This window comes from Pongo abelii, chromosome 20 (assembly GCF_028885655.2).
Source record: "Pongo abelii isolate AG06213 chromosome 20, NHGRI_mPonAbe1-v2.0_pri, whole genome shotgun sequence".
NCBI classification, from domain to species: Eukaryota; Metazoa; Chordata; class Mammalia; order Primates; family Hominidae; genus Pongo; species Pongo abelii.
This window is the reverse complement of record NC_072005.2, coordinates 53,449,974-53,468,841: the sequence shown is the minus strand read 5'-3', so window position 1 is coordinate 53,468,841 and position 18,868 is coordinate 53,449,974. Positions and strand designations below refer to the sequence as shown.

The 18,868-nt window shown below is 49.9% G+C and overlaps 1 protein-coding gene across 4 annotated transcripts; it reads right to left on the bottom strand.

Moving 5' to 3' along the window:
• Nucleotides 1-1,760: 1,760 nt before the first annotated feature.
• On the bottom strand, nucleotides 1,761-16,321 carry C5AR2 (complement C5a receptor 2). 4 transcript variants are annotated; one of them, XM_054540791.2, is made up of 2 exons: nucleotides 16,172-16,321; nucleotides 1,761-3,312 (listed from the first exon to the last, which is right to left on the bottom strand). In XM_054540791.2, exon 2 carries the CDS (start codon nucleotides 3,295-3,297, stop codon nucleotides 2,284-2,286), a length of 1,014 nt encoding a protein of 337 aa, XP_054396766.2. In that variant the 5' UTR covers nucleotides 3,298-3,312; nucleotides 16,172-16,321; the 3' UTR covers nucleotides 1,761-2,283. The 4 variants fall into 4 exon arrangements, with proteins under 4 accessions (XP_054396766.2, XP_002829508.3, XP_054396767.2 ...); XM_002829462.5 differs by lacking the exon at nucleotides 16,172-16,321 and adding an exon at nucleotides 9,035-12,242; XM_054540792.2 differs by lacking the exon at nucleotides 16,172-16,321 and adding an exon at nucleotides 3,616-3,733.
• Between the last annotated feature and the right edge of the window lie 2,547 nt (nucleotides 16,322-18,868).

Genomic DNA, 18,868 nt, shown 5'->3' with positions numbered 1-18,868 from the left:
ACTATGTAATTTAAAAGATCTGAGCAGGTAGGGTTCAAGAGTAAATTCTAGAACAGCATTTTGTAACAGAAATCTCTGTTATGATGGCAATGTTCTATAGCTGTGCTGTCGAATATGGCAGTCACCAGCCATATGTGTCTACTGAGCACTTGAACTATGGCCAGTGTGCCTGAGGAACTAAATTTGAAATGATAATGTATTCTTTCTTTTTTTTTTTGAGATGGAGTCTCACTGTGACACCCAGGCTGGAGTGCAGCAGTGCGATCTAAGCTCACTGCAAACTCCACTTCCCGGGCCCAAGCAATCTACCTGCTTTAAGGAGGATTGAAGCAGAAGGATTCAAGCAACTCCCTCCTCAGTAGCTGGAACTACAGGCACGCCCCACCACGTCTGGCTAATTTTTGTATTTTTTGTAGAGATGGGGTCTTGCTGTGTTGCCCAGGCTGGTCTCAGACTCCTGGTCTCATGCAATCCTCCCGCCTCGGCCTCTCAAAGTGCTGAGATTATAGGCATGAGCCACCATGCCTGGCCAATTGATTCTAATTTGAATAGCCACAGATGGCTCTTGATTGTTGAACTGCACACCATAGATCAGAAGGACACTCCAGCCAGTGGCACAGCTTCAGGAAAGATGCAGAAGCATGAAAATAATATAGCCTGAAGAGTGTGTATTAGCTTCCCACAGCTGCTGTAACAAATCACCCCAAACATAGTGACTTAAAACAATACAAATGTATTTTCTTAAAGGTCTGCGGATCAGAGGTCTAAAAGTGTCAGGAGGTCTGTGTTCCTTCTTGGAGCTTCAGAGAGAATCTGTTTCCTTGTCTGTTTCAGCTTCTGGAAGCTGCCTGCATTTCTTGGCACCTCCTCATGTCACTGTGACATCTGCTTCCGTTGTCACCTCCTGTGACTGACCCTGACCCTCCTGCCTCCCTCTTAAAAGGACCTTGTGACTCCATTGAGCCCACCCAGACAATCCAGGATCACCACCCTTTCTCAAGATCCTTTACTTAATCTCATCTGCAAAGTCCCTTTTGCCATGGAAGGTCACCTCTTCACAGGTTCAGGGGATTAAGATGTGGACATCATCGGGAGTCATGATTCTGATCGCTACAGGGTCTGAGAAGCTAGAGAGTAAGTGTATCCAGTGGTGGAGGGAAGCCTTGAATGCTGAGCTAAGGAGCCTGGACTTGGCCTTTCCTTCAAAATAGATCCATGAACTGTCAACCTCTCACCACCTCGGCTCTGTTACCCTGATCCAAATCGCTATCACCTCCTGCTTGGACCATTGCAGTAGCCTCCTCTCTGGGATCTTCACTGCCCCTACACCATACTCTCATCTCCACCAGCAACCAGAGGGATCCTATTAAAATCTTTTGGCCAGATGCAGTGGCTCACGCCTGTAATCCCAGCACTTTGGGAGGCTGAGGCGGGCGGATCACGAGGTCAGGAGATCAAGACCAACCTGGCTAACAAGGTGAACCCCCTTCTCTACTAAAAATACAAAAATTAGCCAGGCATGGTGGCGGGCGCCTGTAGTCCCAGCTACTCAGGAGGCTGAGGCAGGAGAATGGTGTGAACTCAGGAGGCGGAGCTTGCAGTGAGCCGAGATTATGCCACTGCACTCCAGCCTGGGCGACAGAGTGAGACTCCGTCTCAAATAAATAAATAAATAAATAAAATCTTTTAGTTTTTTATTTTTTGAAACAGAGTCTCACTCTGTCACCCAGGCTGGAGTGCAGGGGCTCGATCTTGGCTCACTGCCACCTCTGCCTCCCGGGTTCAAAACGATTCTCCTGCCTCAGCCTCCCAAGTAGCTGGGACTCCAGGCATGCGCCACCATGCCCGGCTAATTTTTGTATTTTTAGTCGAGACAGGGTTTCACCATATTGGCCAGGCTGGTCTTGAACTCCTGACCTCAAGTGATCTACCTGCCTCAGCCCCCCAAAGCGCTGGGATTACAGGCGTGAGCCACCACAAATGGCCCTATATATCTTTGTTTATAGTCTGTCTTCCTCCACTAGAATATCAGCTCCCTGAGGGCAGCTCCCTCAGGGAGCTGATATTCTTCCTCCACTAGAATATCAGCTCCCTGTCTGTTTTGGTCACTGCTATATCTCCAGTGCCTAAAAAGGCCTTGCACATAGCAAGTGCATGATGGATATCTGTTGAATGAAGGAAGGAATAAAATGAAGACATCATTGAGCTCCTGGATCCAGCTATGCCTGAAGCCAGTCTTGTGAAATGAGATAGGAAGATACACATCCACAGTGTCTCTCCAGCCTACACCTCCATCTCCGAGACCAGGTCATGGCTGGTGGATTTCTTGCTGTCCACACTTTCATCCCGGCCCTGGGACTCCCTCAGGGCCCAGTGACAGGCAGCTGGCAGTGACCGGCGGAGTTGAGCCCTCCCGAAATACAGGAAGAGCATGGGATTGAGGCAACTGTGAGCAAGGGCAAGGCCCACGATGAGGGGTTCAGCCCGCAGGGCCCTGGCCAGGAGTGCGGAGTTCGGGGCCGCCACAGTGAGCACCAGCCCCAGCAGGTGGTAGGGTGCCCAGCAGACAAAAAACCCCACCACGATGGCCATGCCCAGTGGCCAGCAGTGTCGGGCTGCCCGGCACAGGAGGGCGCCGTGGCAGCTGGCCACGGCCACCAGGGGCCCCAGGAAGCCAAAAAGAAACCGGACGGCGGTCACTGCATTCTCGGTGCTGGAGGAGCCGCCATAGTCCACCACACACTGCAGCCGGGCTGGGAAGTGCTCCTGGTGCAGCCGGCGGTAGATGGCGGAGGGCACGGTGAGCAGCAAGGCCAGTGTCCAGGCTGCCCCACAGGCCACCTGCACCCCGCATGCCCGCTGAACCGTAGACCACCAGGCAGGCCTGAGAGCCAGGAAGCAGAGGTCGGCACTGAGAGCTGCCAGGAGCAGGACGCTGGCATACATGGTCAGCAGGATGATGGAGGGCAGCGCCCGACAGCCCAGTGCACCATACGGCCAGTGGCCTCCACGGGCAATGGGCACTGCCAGGATGGGCAGAGACAAACAGCACAGCAAATCAGCCACGGCCAGGTGGAGCAACCAGGTGGCACCCACCCTCCGGCGGGCCACCTTCCCAGCCACCCAGGCCACCATGGCATTGCCCGGCACCCCCACCAGGAAGATGACGGCATACAGCGGGAGCGGGGCCACGCGCAGCGGGTCGATGTCCAGGCAGGCGCCATCCAGGCAGTCCACAGGGAGGTCCGAGAGGTCGCTGTAATCCCCATACTCGTAGCTGACAGAATCATTCCCCATTCAGGCTCCTGGTGTCTGGGCAGGAGAGAAAGACGATGAAAACTCAGAGGAGGAAACTCCAAGGCCCTGGAGATCTAGGGTGTCCACCAGTCCGGCCCACCAGCACCTTGCAAACTGGAATATTGCGGCATAAGAACTCCAGTGCTTTAGAATATTGGAATTCTAGGCCGGGTGCGGTGGCTCACACCTGTAATCTTAACACTTTGGGAGGCCAAGACAGGCGGATCACTTGAGGCCGGGAATTCAAGACCAGGCCAACATGGCGAAACCCCGTCTCTACTAAAAATACAAAAATTAGCTGGGTGTGGTGGCCGGCACCTGTAATCCCAGCTACTTGGGAGGTTGAGAATTTCTTGAACCCAGAAGGTGGAGGTGGCAGTGAACTGAGATCACACCACTGCACTCCAGCCTGGGAGACAGAGTGAGACTCCATCTCAAAAAAAAAAAAAAAAAAATTGGAATTCTAGAACTTAGTGTTGTTAGAAGTAGCTCGGTGGCATCTTGGAATTCTAGAATATTACAATGCTAGAACCCTAGTACATTGGAATATTGGGGCTGGGCACGGTGGTTCGGGCCTGTAATCCCAACGATTTGAGAGGCCAAGGTGGGAAGATCGCTTGAGGTCAGGAGTTCTAGACCAGCCTGGGCAACATAGGGAGACCCCATCTCTACTAAAACTTTTTAAAACATAGCCAGGCATGGTCATGCGTGCCTGTAATCCTAGCTACTGAAAAGGCTGAAGTGGGAGAATCACTTGAGCCCAGGAGACTGAGTGAGCTTGATCGTACCCCTGCACTCCAGCCAGGATGACAAAGTGAGACTCTGTCTCAAAAAAGAAAAAAAAACTAGGAAAAGAAAGAAAGAAACGAGCAAAATCCAGAATCCACAGTATTTTAGAAGATGATAAATACTATGGGAAAAATATCACACAGGAAAGCTGGCTATGTTGGAGTTTACAGGCATGGTCGGGGAAGGCTTCTCTGAGAAGGTGACATTTGCATAAAAATCTGAAGAAACAGTGGGAGAGATGCAACGAGATCTGGGGGAAGAGTGTTTCAGGCATTGAGAACAGCCAGTGCAAAGGCCCTGAGGTGGGAACATGACGGTCATGTCCAAGAACAGCAAGGAGCCCAGTGTGGCTGGAGTGGAATCTGCCAGCGGCAGAGGGTAGGAGGTAATAGCAGAGTCATCAGGGGCCGGGCACAGTGGCTCTCGCCAGTAATCATGGGAATTTGGGAGGCTAAGGCGGGTGGATCGCCTGAGGTCAGGAGTTTGAGACCAGCCTGGCCAACATGGTAAAACCCCGTCTCTACTAAAAACACAAAAATAACCTGGAGTGGTGGTGGGCGCCTGTAATCCCAGCTACTCAGGAGGCTGAGGCAGGAGGGATCACTTGAACCAGGGAGGGGGAGGTTGCTGTGAGCTGAGATCATGCCACTGCACTCCAGCTGGGGCAACAGAGCAAGACTCCATCTCAAAAAAAGAAAAAACAAAAACCAAAAAAAACAGTTATCGGGGCCACGGCATGTAGGGCCACGTGGGCAACGCAAGGACATCATCGTTTATTCCAAATGAGACAGGTGCTGTAGGAGGGTGCTGAGCAGAGAAGCGACATAATCTATCATAACAATAATTTTTCTTTTTTTGAGACAGAGTTTCGCTCTGTCACCCAGGCTGAGTGTGGTGGCATGATCTCGGCTCACTGCAACCTCCGCCTCCCAGGTTCAAGCAATTCTCCTGCCTCAGCCTCCCACGTAGCTGGGATTACAGGTACATGCCACCACACCTGGCTAATTTTTATATTTTTAGTAGAGATGGGCCAAGATCATGCCACTGCACTCCAACCTGGGCAACAAGAGCAAGACTCCATCACAAAAAACAAACAAACAAACAACAACAACAAAACCCCTCAAATTCCTACCAGCTGTGTGGCCTTGGGCAAGTCACCTAACCTATCTGTGCCTCAGTAATATGGGAATAATAATACACCTGCCTTAGGGGGTGTCGTAAGAATTCAACGAGTTAGAAGGGTAGAGCTGAGTGTATAGCACTGGTTTTCAGTGGGTGTCATACGTATGCTAGCTGCTGTTATCACTGTCCACACGCATCCTCTCACCCCGCAAAGACTCCACCCTTCCTGGCCCTTGTTGATTACAATCTAGGAAACTTTTTTTTTTTTTTTTTTTGAAATGGAGTCTCACTCTGTCGCCCAGGCTGGATGGCGCAATCTCGGCTCACTGCAAGCTCCACCTCCCGGGTTCACGTCCTTCTCCTGCCTCAGTCTCCCAAGTAGCTGGGACTACAGGCGCCCGCCACCATGCCCAGCTAATTTTTTGTATCTTTAGTAGAGACGGGGTTTCACCCTGTTAGCCAGGATGGTCTCGATCTCCTGACCTCGTGATCCGCCCACCTCGGCCTCCCGAAGTGCTGGGATTACAGGTGTGAGTCAACATGCCCGGCCCAATCCAGGAAACTTTCTGTGCCTCATAATTTGCCCAGCTGTAAGCCCAAAGCAATGGTATCGTAGATGGCATTTCCTTTGTAACGTCTTAACCAGAAATGGGAGCTTTCAACACACATTGTTCCATTTCTTCATCTTTTCTACTTAACGTGCCTGATATCTGTTTTCCTGTCTATCTGCACAGATATCAACCCCATTCGTCCCCAAAGCATCAAAAACAGTCCACTGTCTGCCCAAGTGGTGCTTATTAACTAAAGGCCATTCAATAACAATGGTAAGGAGAATAATGAGAAACAGGGCCAGGTGCAGAAGCTCACACCTGTAATCCCAACGCTTTGGGAGTCCTAGGCAGATGGATCACTTGAGGTCAGGAGTTTGAGACCAGCCTGGCCAACATGGTAAAATCTCATCTCTACTAAAGATTAAAAAAAAAAAAAAAAAAATTAGCTGGGCGTGGGGGCGAGTGCCTGTAATCTCAGCTACTCAGGAGGCCGAGGCAGGAGAATCCCTTGAAGCTGGGAGGTGGAGGTTGCAGTCAGCTGAGATCACACCACTGCACTCCAGCCTGGGTGACAGAGTGAGACTCCATCTCAAAAAATATATATATATATTGGATTTGGCTTAGATGATTTTGTCTTGCTGTTGGGTAATGTAAGTGTTCTGAACACATTAGAGGTAGGCTATGCCTGTGAGGTCAAGGCTGCAGTGAGCCAAGATCGCGCCACTGCACTCCAGCCTGGACAACAGAGTGAGACCCTGTCTCAAAAAAAAAAAGGTAGGCTATGATGTTCAGTAGGCTAGGTGTATTAAATCCAATTTGATTTATGATATTTTCAACTTATGTTGGGGTTTTTGTCTTGTTCAGTCACCCAAGCTGAGTTCAGTGGTTCAACCTCGGCTTACCAGAGCCTCACCTCCTAAGCTCAAGTGATCCTCCTGCCTCAGCCTCTGGAGTAGCTGGGACTACGGGTGCACGCCATCATGCCCAGCTAATTTTTTTTTCTTTTTTTTTCTGTACAGACAGCTCTCACTATGTTGCCCAGGCTGATCTCAAACTCCTGGGCTCAAGAAATCCTTCCACCTTAGCCTCCCAAAAGTGCTTCCATTACAGGCGTGAGCCACTATGCCTGCTTTACGATGGGTTGATAGAGATGGGACCCCATTGTAAGTCAAAGAGCGTCTGTACTTATATCTAGATTTTAAATCATAGGTACCCTTCTTATTATTTCATAATAATTAAAATAATAGATGGCTTTTATTGAGCACCTATGATCTACAAGATATAACCCTCAACACAAACCCTTGAGGTCAGTATTATCATCCTCATTTCCCACAACATCAGCTCCTTCCGGCCTCGGGTGCCGCTGTGTCCCCGGCATCTGGGACAGAACCTGGCACACAGCACAGGCACGGTCAATATTTGGTTAGTGAAAGGATAAAAGAGTAAACTGAGGCACAGAGAGACTAAGTGGTCACTTAGGTTTCTTTTGTTGTGATTGCAAGCACCCTCATGTGTGTCTCTTGGTGCGTGCCTGTCTGTGCATCCAGTCTTGCTGGGTTCTCTGCTCTGGAAAACCCTGGAGCAGAATCAAAGAAGGCTGGCCGGGCGCAGTGGCTCACACCTGTAATCCCAGCACTTTGCGAGGCCGAGGTGGGTGGATCATAAGGTCAGGAGATCGAGACCATCCTGGCTAACATGGTGAAACCGCGTCTCTACTAAAAATACAAAAAATTAGCCAGGCGTGGTGGCGGGTGCCTGTAGTCCCAGCTACTCAGGAGGCTGAGGCAGGAGAATGGCGTGAACCCGGGAGGCGGAGCTTGCAGTGAGCCGAGATCGCACCACTGCACTCCAGCCTGGGAGACAGAGCGAGACTCCATCTCAAAAAAAAAAAAAAAGAAAAAGTCTGAACATTCTTTCTTCCCAAACATCCATCTTCTAGGATTCCTCCCTCACAACCCAGCAATCAGCCTCCTTCCCGGAAAAGAACACATATGCTCACCAGAACACTTGTGCCAGAATGTTCACAGCAGCCCAAGATGAGAAACCGTCCAAATAGCCACCCACAGCAGAACGGATAAACACATCATGGGGTGTTCACCCTGTGGCATATTCTACACGATGAGAACGAACAAACACCACGCAAGAATGTGGACGGATTTTGTGATAGAACATTGAGGGGGCCAGGCACGGTGATTCACGCCCGTAATCCCAGCACTCTGGGAGTCCAAGGTGAGAGGATCACCTGAGGTCAGGAGTTTGAGAGCAGCCTGTCCAACATGGTGAAACGTCTCTACTAAAAATATTTTTAAAATTATGGCCAGATGCAGTGGCTCACGCCTGTAATCCCAGCACTTTGGGAGGCCAAGGTAGGTGGATTACCTGGGGTCAAAAGTTGGAGACCAGCCTGGCCAACATGGTGAAACCCCGTCTCTAATAAAAATACAAAAATTAGCTAGGTGTGGTGGCGTGCACCTGTAATCCCAGCTACTCAGCAGGCTGAGGCAGGAGAATCACTTGAACCTGGGAGGCGGAGGTTGCAGTGAGCCAAGATCGCGCCACTGCACTCCAGCCTGGGCGACAGAGTGAGACCCTGTCAAAAGAAAGAAAGAGAGAAAAGGAAAGAAAGAGAAGAGAATTGGAATCGCTGAGTTAAAGGGCTTGCTCGCTACGCATGCTGCAGTTTGGTGGATTTGCCAGAAGCTGCAGGAATTCCTGCAGGTTTGAGAGAGGCTGTTTCCCGTACACCTGTGTGTGAAAAACCATTGGGGCGGGGCACGGTGGCTCACGCCTGTAATCCCAGCACTTTGGGAGGCCAAGGCGGGCGGATCACCTGAGGTCGGGACTTCGAGACCAGCCTGACCAACATGGAGAAACCCCATCTCTACTAAAAATACAAAATTAGCCGGGCATGGTGGCGCGCGCTTGTAATCCCAGCTGAGACAAGAGAATCGCTTGAACCTGGGAGGTGGAGGTTGCGGTGAGCCGAGATGGCACAATTGCACTCCAGCCTGGGCAACAAGAGTGAAACCCTGTCTCCAAAAAGAGAAAGAAAGAAAAAACGTTTAGATCCTTTGACAAGAGCTTTGCTGCTGGGCTGCCCAAGTTAATTCCAAGAGCCCAGGACTCTGATGTGAGTCCCAGTGTGGCCTTAATAAGACTGCACTTCTCAAACTCTAGTTCTGCTTCCCAGATTCTGAAAGTAACGATTCCGAGAAGCCAAGATCATGCAATCGCTCTCTCTCCCTCCTTCCCGCCCTTGTTGCCTCCATCCTTACTGTCTCTTCCAAGAGTGTCCCCACGTGAGTCAAACGCCACTTGGGAGCGCAATCCGGGCCCACAGCCAGGACCCAGGAGGTCTGGAGTCTCTCCCCGCCGTGTCTGGCAGCTGGTAGAGTCCTGGAAATCCGTCCTGTTTGCCAGGGCTCCTGTCGGATGCTGCTGAGCACTGCCACCTCACCGGTCCCAGTGAATCTTTATAAGCAGTACAAAATAGGAGTGGCCTTGTCTCGCTCTCAGGGTGTGTTTGTCCTGTCTTCTTCCTGTGACTCACAGAACCCAAAATTACGGGGCGGCTGGCAGGGCCGGAGAGGGCTCAGTTGGGTGGAGGGCTAATCCCAAGTCCCCAACCCTAGTCTTGAAGTCCCAGCTTCCTGGAAGCCAGACCTGCATGCGGTTTGCTCTTCAACACCTTAGAGGTCTTGGCTGGATTCTGTTTCCCCACAACATGCCAGCTGCCCCCAGCCACCTCCAGGCCTCTAACTGTGTTCAAGCCCTCCCTCCTGCAGCCTCAGGACAAACATCCCTCCCTCCTCCTTGGCTGTGAGGAAGACAGCCTGGGGTCACATTCTCCACAAAAAGACCACAGCAGCTGAGCGCAGGGCCCAAGGCCTCAGTGGTAGCAAAAGCACAAACAACTCCTTTCTTGGGCCTCAATTTTCCATCTGTAAAATGGGAAGATGTTGTTGGCCATAGCGATGTTTTACTTTTTTTTAGAGATGGAGTCTTGCTGTGTCGCTCAGACTGGCGTGCAGTGACAACATTATGCCTCACTGCAGCCTCAAACTCCTAGGCTCAAGTGATCCTCCCACCTCAGCCTCCTGAGTAGCTAGGACTACAGGCATGCACCAACATACCTGGCTAATTTTTAAAAATTTTTTGTAGAGGTGCAGTCTTGCTGTGTTGCCCAGCCTCAAGCCATCCTCACACCTCGACCTCCCAAAGGGCTGGGATTACAGAAGTGAGCCAATGTGCCCAGCCATGATAGCAATTCTCAACCTCTTCCAGCATACTACAGTGGCTGAGAACAAGAACTCAAGGGCCAGAATGATGAGATTCATATTCCAGGTCCACACACCCTTATCAAAGTTCAGGGCCTCAGCCCCACTGAACCTCAACTTCTTCATCTGTGCAGTGGATGGTTGCTATGAGCGTTGGATAAATTTAAAACGCACAGAACTGGGTGGGCACGGTAGCTCACGTCTGTAATCCCAGCACTTTGGGAGGCCGAGGCAGGTGGATCACTTGAAGTCAAGTGTTCAAGACCAGCCTGGCCAACATGGCAGAACACCATCTCTACTAAAAATACAAAAATTAGCCAGGCGTGGTGGTGCGTGCCTGTAATCCCAGCTACTCGGGAGGCCGAGGCAGGAGAATCATTTGAACCCAGGAGGCGGAAGTTCCAGTGAGCCGAGATCTCACCATTGCACTCCAGCCTGGGCGACAGAGTGAGACTCTGTCTCAAAAAAACAAAAACATAAAAACCAGAGCAGTGCCTGGCACATAGTGTATGCTAGGCTCACGCAACAGGAACAAGACTGTAACGTGAATTCTTAAAGTACACATACCACGCAGGCTTAGCAAAAGGAAGTAGCTCCAACCCCAACTTTGGAACCTCTTTATTCAGCAGTTCTTTCTGTTTGTGCTTTTTTCTGTGCATGCTTTAGGGATTCAAGGGATATATTTACACACTTCTTTTGTTATTGTTTTAGAGAATGAAATCACTTTGCTAGAGGAAGTTGTTCGTGAGACAAGGAGCTGGGACTCACTGTTTGACCCAGGGCGTCCTCCACTCTGTTTCCCTGACTAGGTGACCCTGCGTTGGCTGACCCTCACCCTGGACCCTCAGAGAGAAAAACATCCCCCAAGTCCCCTCCCCTCCTCTTCTGTCCCGGGAGGCCCCCTCCTCGGGAGAGGAGGGACATCCTGCCAGCCCCAGTCTCCTGTGGGAATCTGCCCCGGCCTAAAGAAGAGATTAAGAGGAAAGAAACTGAGGTGGAACCTTCCCTTTATCAGTTCAAACTTTCTTTAACTTGAAAAGTTTACAATGGTCTGTTCCTCAGATGCTTCATCTTGATAAACTCCTGATCCGACCACTAAGTTTCTCAACATACATTTCTTAGGATTCCAGCTGGGCAGGGTGGCTCACATCTGTAATCTCCGCACTTTAGGAGGCCGAGGTGTGAGGACTGCTTGAGGCTAGGATTTTGAGACCAGCCTGGCCAACACAGTGAGATGCTGTCTCTGGGGGAAAATATCTTTTTTTTTTTTTTTAATCCAGGGTCTCACTCCTCACCCAGATTGGAGTGCAGTGGTGTGATCACAGCTCACCTCAGCCTTGACCTCTGGGTTCAAGCAATCCTCCCACCTCAGCCCCCAAAGTAGTTGGGACTACAGGCTCAAGCCACCACACCCAGCTAATTTTTTAAAAAACTTTTTGTAGAGATGGGGTCTGTCTCTGTTGCCTAGTCTGGTCTCCAATTCCCAGGCTCAAGCAATCCTCCTACATTGGCCTTCCAAAGTGCTGTGATTACATGTGAGAGCCATAGCATCTGCCCCCCTAGAATTTGTTTTAATTAGCCAGGCGTGTTGGAGCAAGCCTGTAGTCCTGCTACTCTGGAGGCTGAAGTGGGAGGTGGAGGCTGAGGAGGGAGGATCGCTTGAGCCCAAGAGGTCAAGGCTGCAGTAAACTATGAATGCACCACTGCACTCCAGCCTGGGCAACAGAGAGAGACCCTGACTCGAAAAAATAATTTAAAATTTAAAAAAAATTGCCAGGCACGGTGGCTCATGCCTGTAATCCCAGCACTTTGGGATGCGGATCACCTGAGGTCGGGAGTTCAAGACCAGCCTGACCAACATGGAGAAACCCCATCTCTACTAAAAATACAAAATTAGCCGGAGTGGTGGCACATGCCTGTAATCCCAGCTACTTGGGAGGCTAAGGCAGGAGAATTGCTTGAACCTGGGAGGCGGAGGTTGCGGTGAGCCGAGATCGTGCCATTGCACTCCAGCCTGGGCAACAAGAGCGAAACTCCGTCTCAAAAAACAAACAAACAAACAAAAAACAAATTTTTAAGTGTCTTAGATTTAAGGCTGGGTGCAGTGGCTTACTTCTGTAATCCCAGCACTTTGGGAGGGCAAGGCCAGTGGATCATTTGAGGTCAGGAGTTCCAGACCCACCTGGCCAACATTGTGAAACCCTGTCTCTACTGAAAAAAAAAAAAAAAAAAATTAGTCAGGCTTGGTTGGGGAGCACCTGTAATCCCAGCTACTCAGGAGGCTGAGGCAGGAGAATTGTTTGAACCTGGGAGGCGGAGGTTGCAATGAGCCAAGATGGCGCCACTGCACTCCAGCCTGGGCGACAGAGCGGGACTCTGTTTCAAAAAAACAAAAACAAAACAAAAATCTTAGATTTGGGAAGGCAAAGATTTTCTGGTGTCCCTGGAGCTGAGGGCTGTCACTTGGAGGTCTGGGGGTTGCTATGGGCCAAGAACAGGGTCTCTACAGGCCTCCGTAGGCAAGAGGGGGGCCAGTGTGTATGTGGAGGAGGATGCTGTCTCAGCCACCCTGTGAAAAGCTGAGCACCACCCCCTCAACTCACCAGCCATTTCCTCCTGGGAGAAACTTTGAATGAGAACATCCTACAAGGATTTTTTTTGCTTCTTTTTTTCTTTTTCTTTCTTTTCTTTTTTTTTTTTTGAGACAGAGTCTTGCTCTGTCGCCCAGGCTCGAGTGCAGTGGTGTGATCTTGGCTCACTATAGCCTCCATCTCCCAGGTTCAAGCAATTCTACTGCCTCAGCCTCCTGAGTAGCTGGGATTACAGGCACCTGCCACCACACCCAGCTAATTTTTGTATTTTTAGTAGAAATGGGGTTTCACCATGTTGGCCAGGGTTGTCTCAAACTCTTGACCTCAAATAATCCACCTGCCTCAGCCTCCGAAAGTGCTGGGATTACAGGTGTTAGCCACCACACCCAACCATCCTAAAAGGTTCTTAAGTCAATCCATATGAAATTATCATTTTTCGGCCGGGCGCGGTGGCTCACGCCTGTAATCCCAGCACTTTGGGAGGCCGAGGTGGGTGGATCACGAGGTCAGGAGATCGAGACCATCCTGGCTAACATGGTGAAACCCCCGTCTCCACTAAAAATACAAAAAGTTAGCCGGGCGTGGTGGCGGGCACCTGCAGTCCCAGCTACTAGGGAGGCTGACGCAGGAGAATGGTGTGAGCCCAGGAAGCGGAGCTTGCAGCGAGCCGAGATCGTGCCACTGCACTCCAGCCTGGGTGACAGAGCAAGACTCCGTCTCAAAAAAAAAAAAAAAAAAAAAAAAAAAGAAATTATCATTTTTCTAGGTCAAAAAAATTTCTTTTTATTTATTTATTTATTTTTTTTTCCAAAAGAGATGGGGGGGGGGGTCTCACTATGTTGCCCAGGCTGGTCTCGAACTCCTGGCCTTAAACAATTCTCCCACTGTGGCCTCCAAAAGTGCTGAGATTACAGGCATGAGATACCATGTCAGGCCACAAGGTCAAATTTCAGCAAATCTGTAGAGTTAGAACGTACATGGGTGGTCGCCAGGGGTTGAAGGCAAAGAATGGGAAGTGACTGCTTAATGGGTACTGGGTTTCCTTTTGGGGTGATGAGAATGTTCTGGAACAAGATAGCGGTGATGGATGCACAACACTGCAAATGCATGAAATGCCACTAATGGTAAATTTTATGTTATGTGCATTTTACTACTATTTTTCTTTTACTCGTTTTCTTTTTTTTTTTTTTTTCTGAGATGGAGTCTTGCTCTGTCACCAGGCTGGAGGGCAGTGGCTCCATCTTGGCTCACTGCAACCTCCGCCTCCTGTGTTCAAGCAATTCTCCTGCCTCAGCCTCCTGAGTAGCTGGCACTACAGGCACGCGCCACTCCACCCAGCTAATTTTGTATTTTTAGTAGACACTGGGTTTCACCATGTTGGCCAGGATGATCTCAATCTCTTGACCTAGTGATCCACCCACCTCGGATCCCTCTGTCACCCAAGCGGGAATGCAGTGGTGTGATCTCAGCTCACTGCAACCTCTGCCTCCCGGGCTCAAGTGATCCTCCTGCCTCAGCCTCCCAAGTACCTGGGACTACAGGTACATGTCACCACACCTGGCTAATTTTTTTTTTTTTTTTTTTTTTTGTAGAGATAGGGTATCACTATGTTGCCCAGGTTGGTCTCAAATTATTGGGCTCACGTGATCCTCCCACCTCAGCCTCTCAAAGTGTTGGGATTACAGACATGAGCCACTGTGCCATGGTACCACCATTTTTCAAAAGCAACAAATAAATAAATTGTTACACACACCCCCCCACCCCAAAATGACAGAATCTTGGCAATTTCGTAGGGTTCAACCTAATGGAATTACAGGGCTTGACAGGATGAGTGACTAAGATGGGGAGGACCATAGACTTTTTCTCTTTTGAACAATATAATATGAAACAATATTTATGTGATATTTGATGCATAGGAGAGAATGTCTTAACATATATGACAGTCATAAAACACAGTCGCGGCTGGGCATGGTGGCTCATGCCTGTAATCCCAACACTTTGGAAGGCCGAGGTGGGTGGATCACGAGGTCAAGAGATTGAGACCATCCTGGTCAACATGGTGAAACTCCGTATCTACTAAAAATACAAAATTAGCTGAGTGTGGGGTGGTCGCCTGTAATCCCAGCTACTCAGGAGGCTGAGGCAGGAGAATCGCTTGAACCCAGGAGGCGGAGGTTGCAGTGAGCCGAGATTGTGCCATTGCACTACAGCTGGTTGACAAGAGCAAAACTGTCTCAAAAAAAAAAAAAAAAGTTAGCCGGGCACGATGGCGGGTGCCTGTAATCTCAGCTACTCGGGTGGCTGAGGCAGGATAATCGCTTGAACCCGAGAGGCAGAGGTTGCAGTGAGCCAAGATCGCACCACTGCACTCCAGCCTGGGTGACAGAGCAAGACTCCGTCTCAAAATCAATCAATCAATCAAAGACTCTGGAGACTAGAGTATTAGAATCACAGACTCTTAAAATGTTGGAATCATAGACTATTGAACCTAACAGATCCTATAATGTGAGTTACAGGCTATTTGAATCACAGGAGCCTAGAATATCACACCAGAACCTCGGAGGGTTAGAAGCACGACTCCAACAGTTAGATGTTCGAATTCTGTAGACGCTCTGTACATTAGTCAAGGAAGTCTGGCCCTGAGCAGTCCAGCACTGCAGCCACCAGCCACTAGAGACTTACGGACCACTTGAAATGTCCTCAGGTCCGAGATAAGAAGTGCTGTGAGTGGAAAATACACGCCAGATTTTGAAAACACAGTACCAAAAAAACAGAATATGAAGTCTCAAGAATTTGTTTCTATTGAACACATGTTAAAATTATACTCTCTTAAATATATTGTGTTAAATAAAATGTATTACCAACATTAATTTCACCTGATTCTTTTTGTTTCTTTTTTTCTGTTGCTTGCCTGTGGGAAAATATAAATATCATTCTATTTCTTTTTTTTTTTTGAGACACGGTCTTACTCTGTCACCGAGGCTAGAGTACAGTGGTGTGATCTTGGCTCACTACAGCCTCAGTCTCTCCTGAGCTCAAACAATTCTCCCACCTGAGCCTCCTGAGTAGCTGGGACTACAGGTGCACACCTGCACACCCAGCTATTTCATTTGTTTGTTTTTATTTTTTGTAGAGACAGGCTTTTGCTATGTTGCCCAGACTGGTCTTAAACTCCTGGGCTCAAGCAATCCTCCTGCCTCCTGGCTCACAGTCTATTACTTTCTCTTTTATTTTATTTTATTTATTTATTTATTTAGAAACAGAGTCTTGCTCTGTCGCCCAGGCTGGAGTGCAGTGGTACGATCCCTGCTCTCCGCAACTCCCGCCTCCCGGGTTCAAGTAATTCCCCTGCCTCAGCCTCTCGAGTAGCTGAGACTACAGTCATTCGCCACCACACCCGGCTAGTTTTTGTATTTTTAGTAGAGACGAGGTTTTGCCGTGTTGGCCAGGCTCGTCTCGAACTCCCGACCTCAGGTGATCCACCCACCTCGGCCTCCCAAAGCCCTGGGATTACAGGTGTGAGCCACCGCGCCCGGCCACTCACAGTCTATTTCCATGGGACTGTGCTCGTCTAGAGAAATGCCCTCCTGGCTCTGCGAGGTGTGAGGTTCAGGAAGGTCACGTGGCACAGATAAAGCAGAGGAGGCTTCGGCCCCAGGACTTGGGGGCACCCTGGTCTGCAGAGTAGATGCGTGAATAAGATCCCAGGGCTGTAGGGAGTGGGGGTGGGTGCCGGAAAGGGGACACAGCCTGACTCAGCCAAGCCCATCATCCACTTCCCTTTCCTACCACTTCCCCTTCGGAACTTGTTGACCCAGCAGATTCCCCAAGCTGCGGATTTGGCAATTAATTGTCTGCCCCTTCAGCCCACTTCCGTCCTGGGCAGGGCTGGTCAACACCAGATGGGGGCCGTCTTGGAAAGGCTACCTGGATCCCACTCCTTGGCCTCCCAGCTCTTGGGACACTATCTCCTTCCTGAATCAGAGTGGGTAGAAAATACCCACTGCCTGCAACTCCCGAAGCCAGGAAAGCTACAGGATGACTGGGAATAGAGATAGAACGTAGGGGTTGGGGAGGCAGAGGAGGAAGTCAGGGAGGTTTCCTGGAGGAGGTAGCCCCTGAAGGAAGGCAGAATAGAGGCAGGGATGGTCTGGGAAAAACAGACTGGGCATCCAGGAAATCAGGGAAGGGGCAAGACAGAGAGCCAAATGGGAGAGGACAGAGGGCATGGGCCAGGCAGGGCATGGGGAGAGAAGGAGGTAGCATCCAGGATGGGCCCCAGGCTCAGGCCTGGGTGACTCGGTGGACCGCGGGGTTGTCTCTGGAGCTGGGAGGGAAGGGGAGGAAGAGGTTCCGGGGAGACTGCTGAGGTCAGTCTGGCCGTGGTGAGTGGGTGGGGAGGCCCAGTGTGGAAGAGAGATGCTGAAGGTATTGGATGAAGCTGCAGGAGTGAGCGCACCAAATGAGTTGGACACACAGCTGAGGAACGCCAACATCGAAGAGGAAAAAACTCTGCAAAGGACGTGGAGAAAGGTCCAGCAAAAAGGCAGAGGGAAACTATCCAGGTCAGGGGCGGCCATGGAAGAGACTGGAGCAGGTGGGAGAAGGCCAGGAGGCCAGGAGGCTGGTGTTGTCTTCTTAAGGAGGAAGCTGCCAGGAGCCCACCCCCAGGAGCTGAAGGCAGCTGGGGCTCAGGTCCTTCCCTGTTACCTCAATGCCCAGGGAATCTGCACTAATGAGCACAAGTTACAGAGAGGATCTTGTCCCAGGTACCAACGTCTACTCTCAAGCAGGCACAGACACAACTCACAGCCACTTCTGCAAGCTTAACAGACTGCAGCATCTGTCCGTCGAGACACTCAGGCAATTTTTTGTTTGCTTGTTTGTTTGGATACAGGGTCTTGCTCTGTCACCCGAGCTGGAGTGCAGTGGTGCGATCACAACTCACTGCAGCCTCAAACTCCTATGCTCAAGCAATCCTCCAGCCTCGGCCTCCCGAGTAGCTGGGACCACAGGCACCACCATCACACTGGCTAGTTTTTTCATTTAAAAAAAAAGTTTTGTTTTTTTTTTGAGAGAGTCTCTCTCTGTCGCCCAGGCTAGAGTGCCAAGCCACAATCATAACTCACTGCAACCTCTGCTTCCCGGGTTCAAGTGATTCTCATGCCTTAGCTTCCTGAGTACCTGGGATTACAGGCGTGCATCATCATGTCCGGCTAATTTTTGTATTTTTAGTAGAGATGGGGTTTTGCCATGTTGGCCAAGCTGATCTGCCCAGCTCAGCCTCCCAAAGTGCTGGGATTACAAGCATGAGCCTCCACGCTCGGACTAATTTTTTTGAAGATGGAGCCTCACTATGTTGCCCAGGCTGGCCTCCCAAAGTTCTGGGATTACAGACATAAGCCACCACCTCATTGTTCTTAATATAACATATGATTGCATTATATTATTGAGTATTTCGTCTATTTCTTTTTACTTATTTAATGTGGCTACTAGAAAAAAAAGATATACATGTGGCCCACATCATATTTCTGTTGGACAACATTGGGTCTGTACACTATTTCTAAATTTAATTTTTTTTTTTTTGAGACAGAGTCTCACTCTAGGCTGGAGTACAGTGGCGTGATCTTGGCTCACTGCAACCTCCACCTCCCGTGTTCAAGCAATTCTCCTGCCTCAGCCTCCTAAATAGCTTAGATTACAGGTGTGCACCAACACACAAGCTAATTTTGGTACTTTTAGTAGAGACGAGGTTTCACCATGTTGGCCAGGCTGGTCTCAAACTCCTGACCTCAAGTGATCTGCCTGCTTCGGCCTCCCAAAGTGCTGGGATTACAGGCAGGAGCCACAACAGCTGGCTGGTCTGCACGCTATTTCTAGATAATCCATGCACATGCACACTACACAATCAAAGCAGAAATATTGTGATATGGTTTGGCTGTCTCCCCACCCAAATCTCAACTTGAATTGTATCTCTCAGAATTCCCATGTGTTGTGGGAGGGACCCAGGGGGAGATAATTGAATCATGGGGTCCGTGATATTGCTATTCTCGTGAGTTAATAAGTCTTACAAGATCTGATGGGTTTCACAGGGGTTTCCACTTTTGCTTCTTCCTCATTTTCTCTTGCTGCCACTGTGTAAGTAGTGTCTTTGCCTCCTGCCATGACTGTGAGACCTCCCCAGCCATGTGGAACTGTAAGTCCAATTAAATCTCTTTTTCTTCCCAGTCTTGGGTATGTC

Bases quoted from the DNA above. Each gene is read 5' to 3' on its own strand.
- C5AR2 (XM_054540791.2), bottom strand. From the start codon at position 3,297: ATGGGGAATGATTCTGTCAGCTACGAGTATGGGGATTACAGCGACCTC.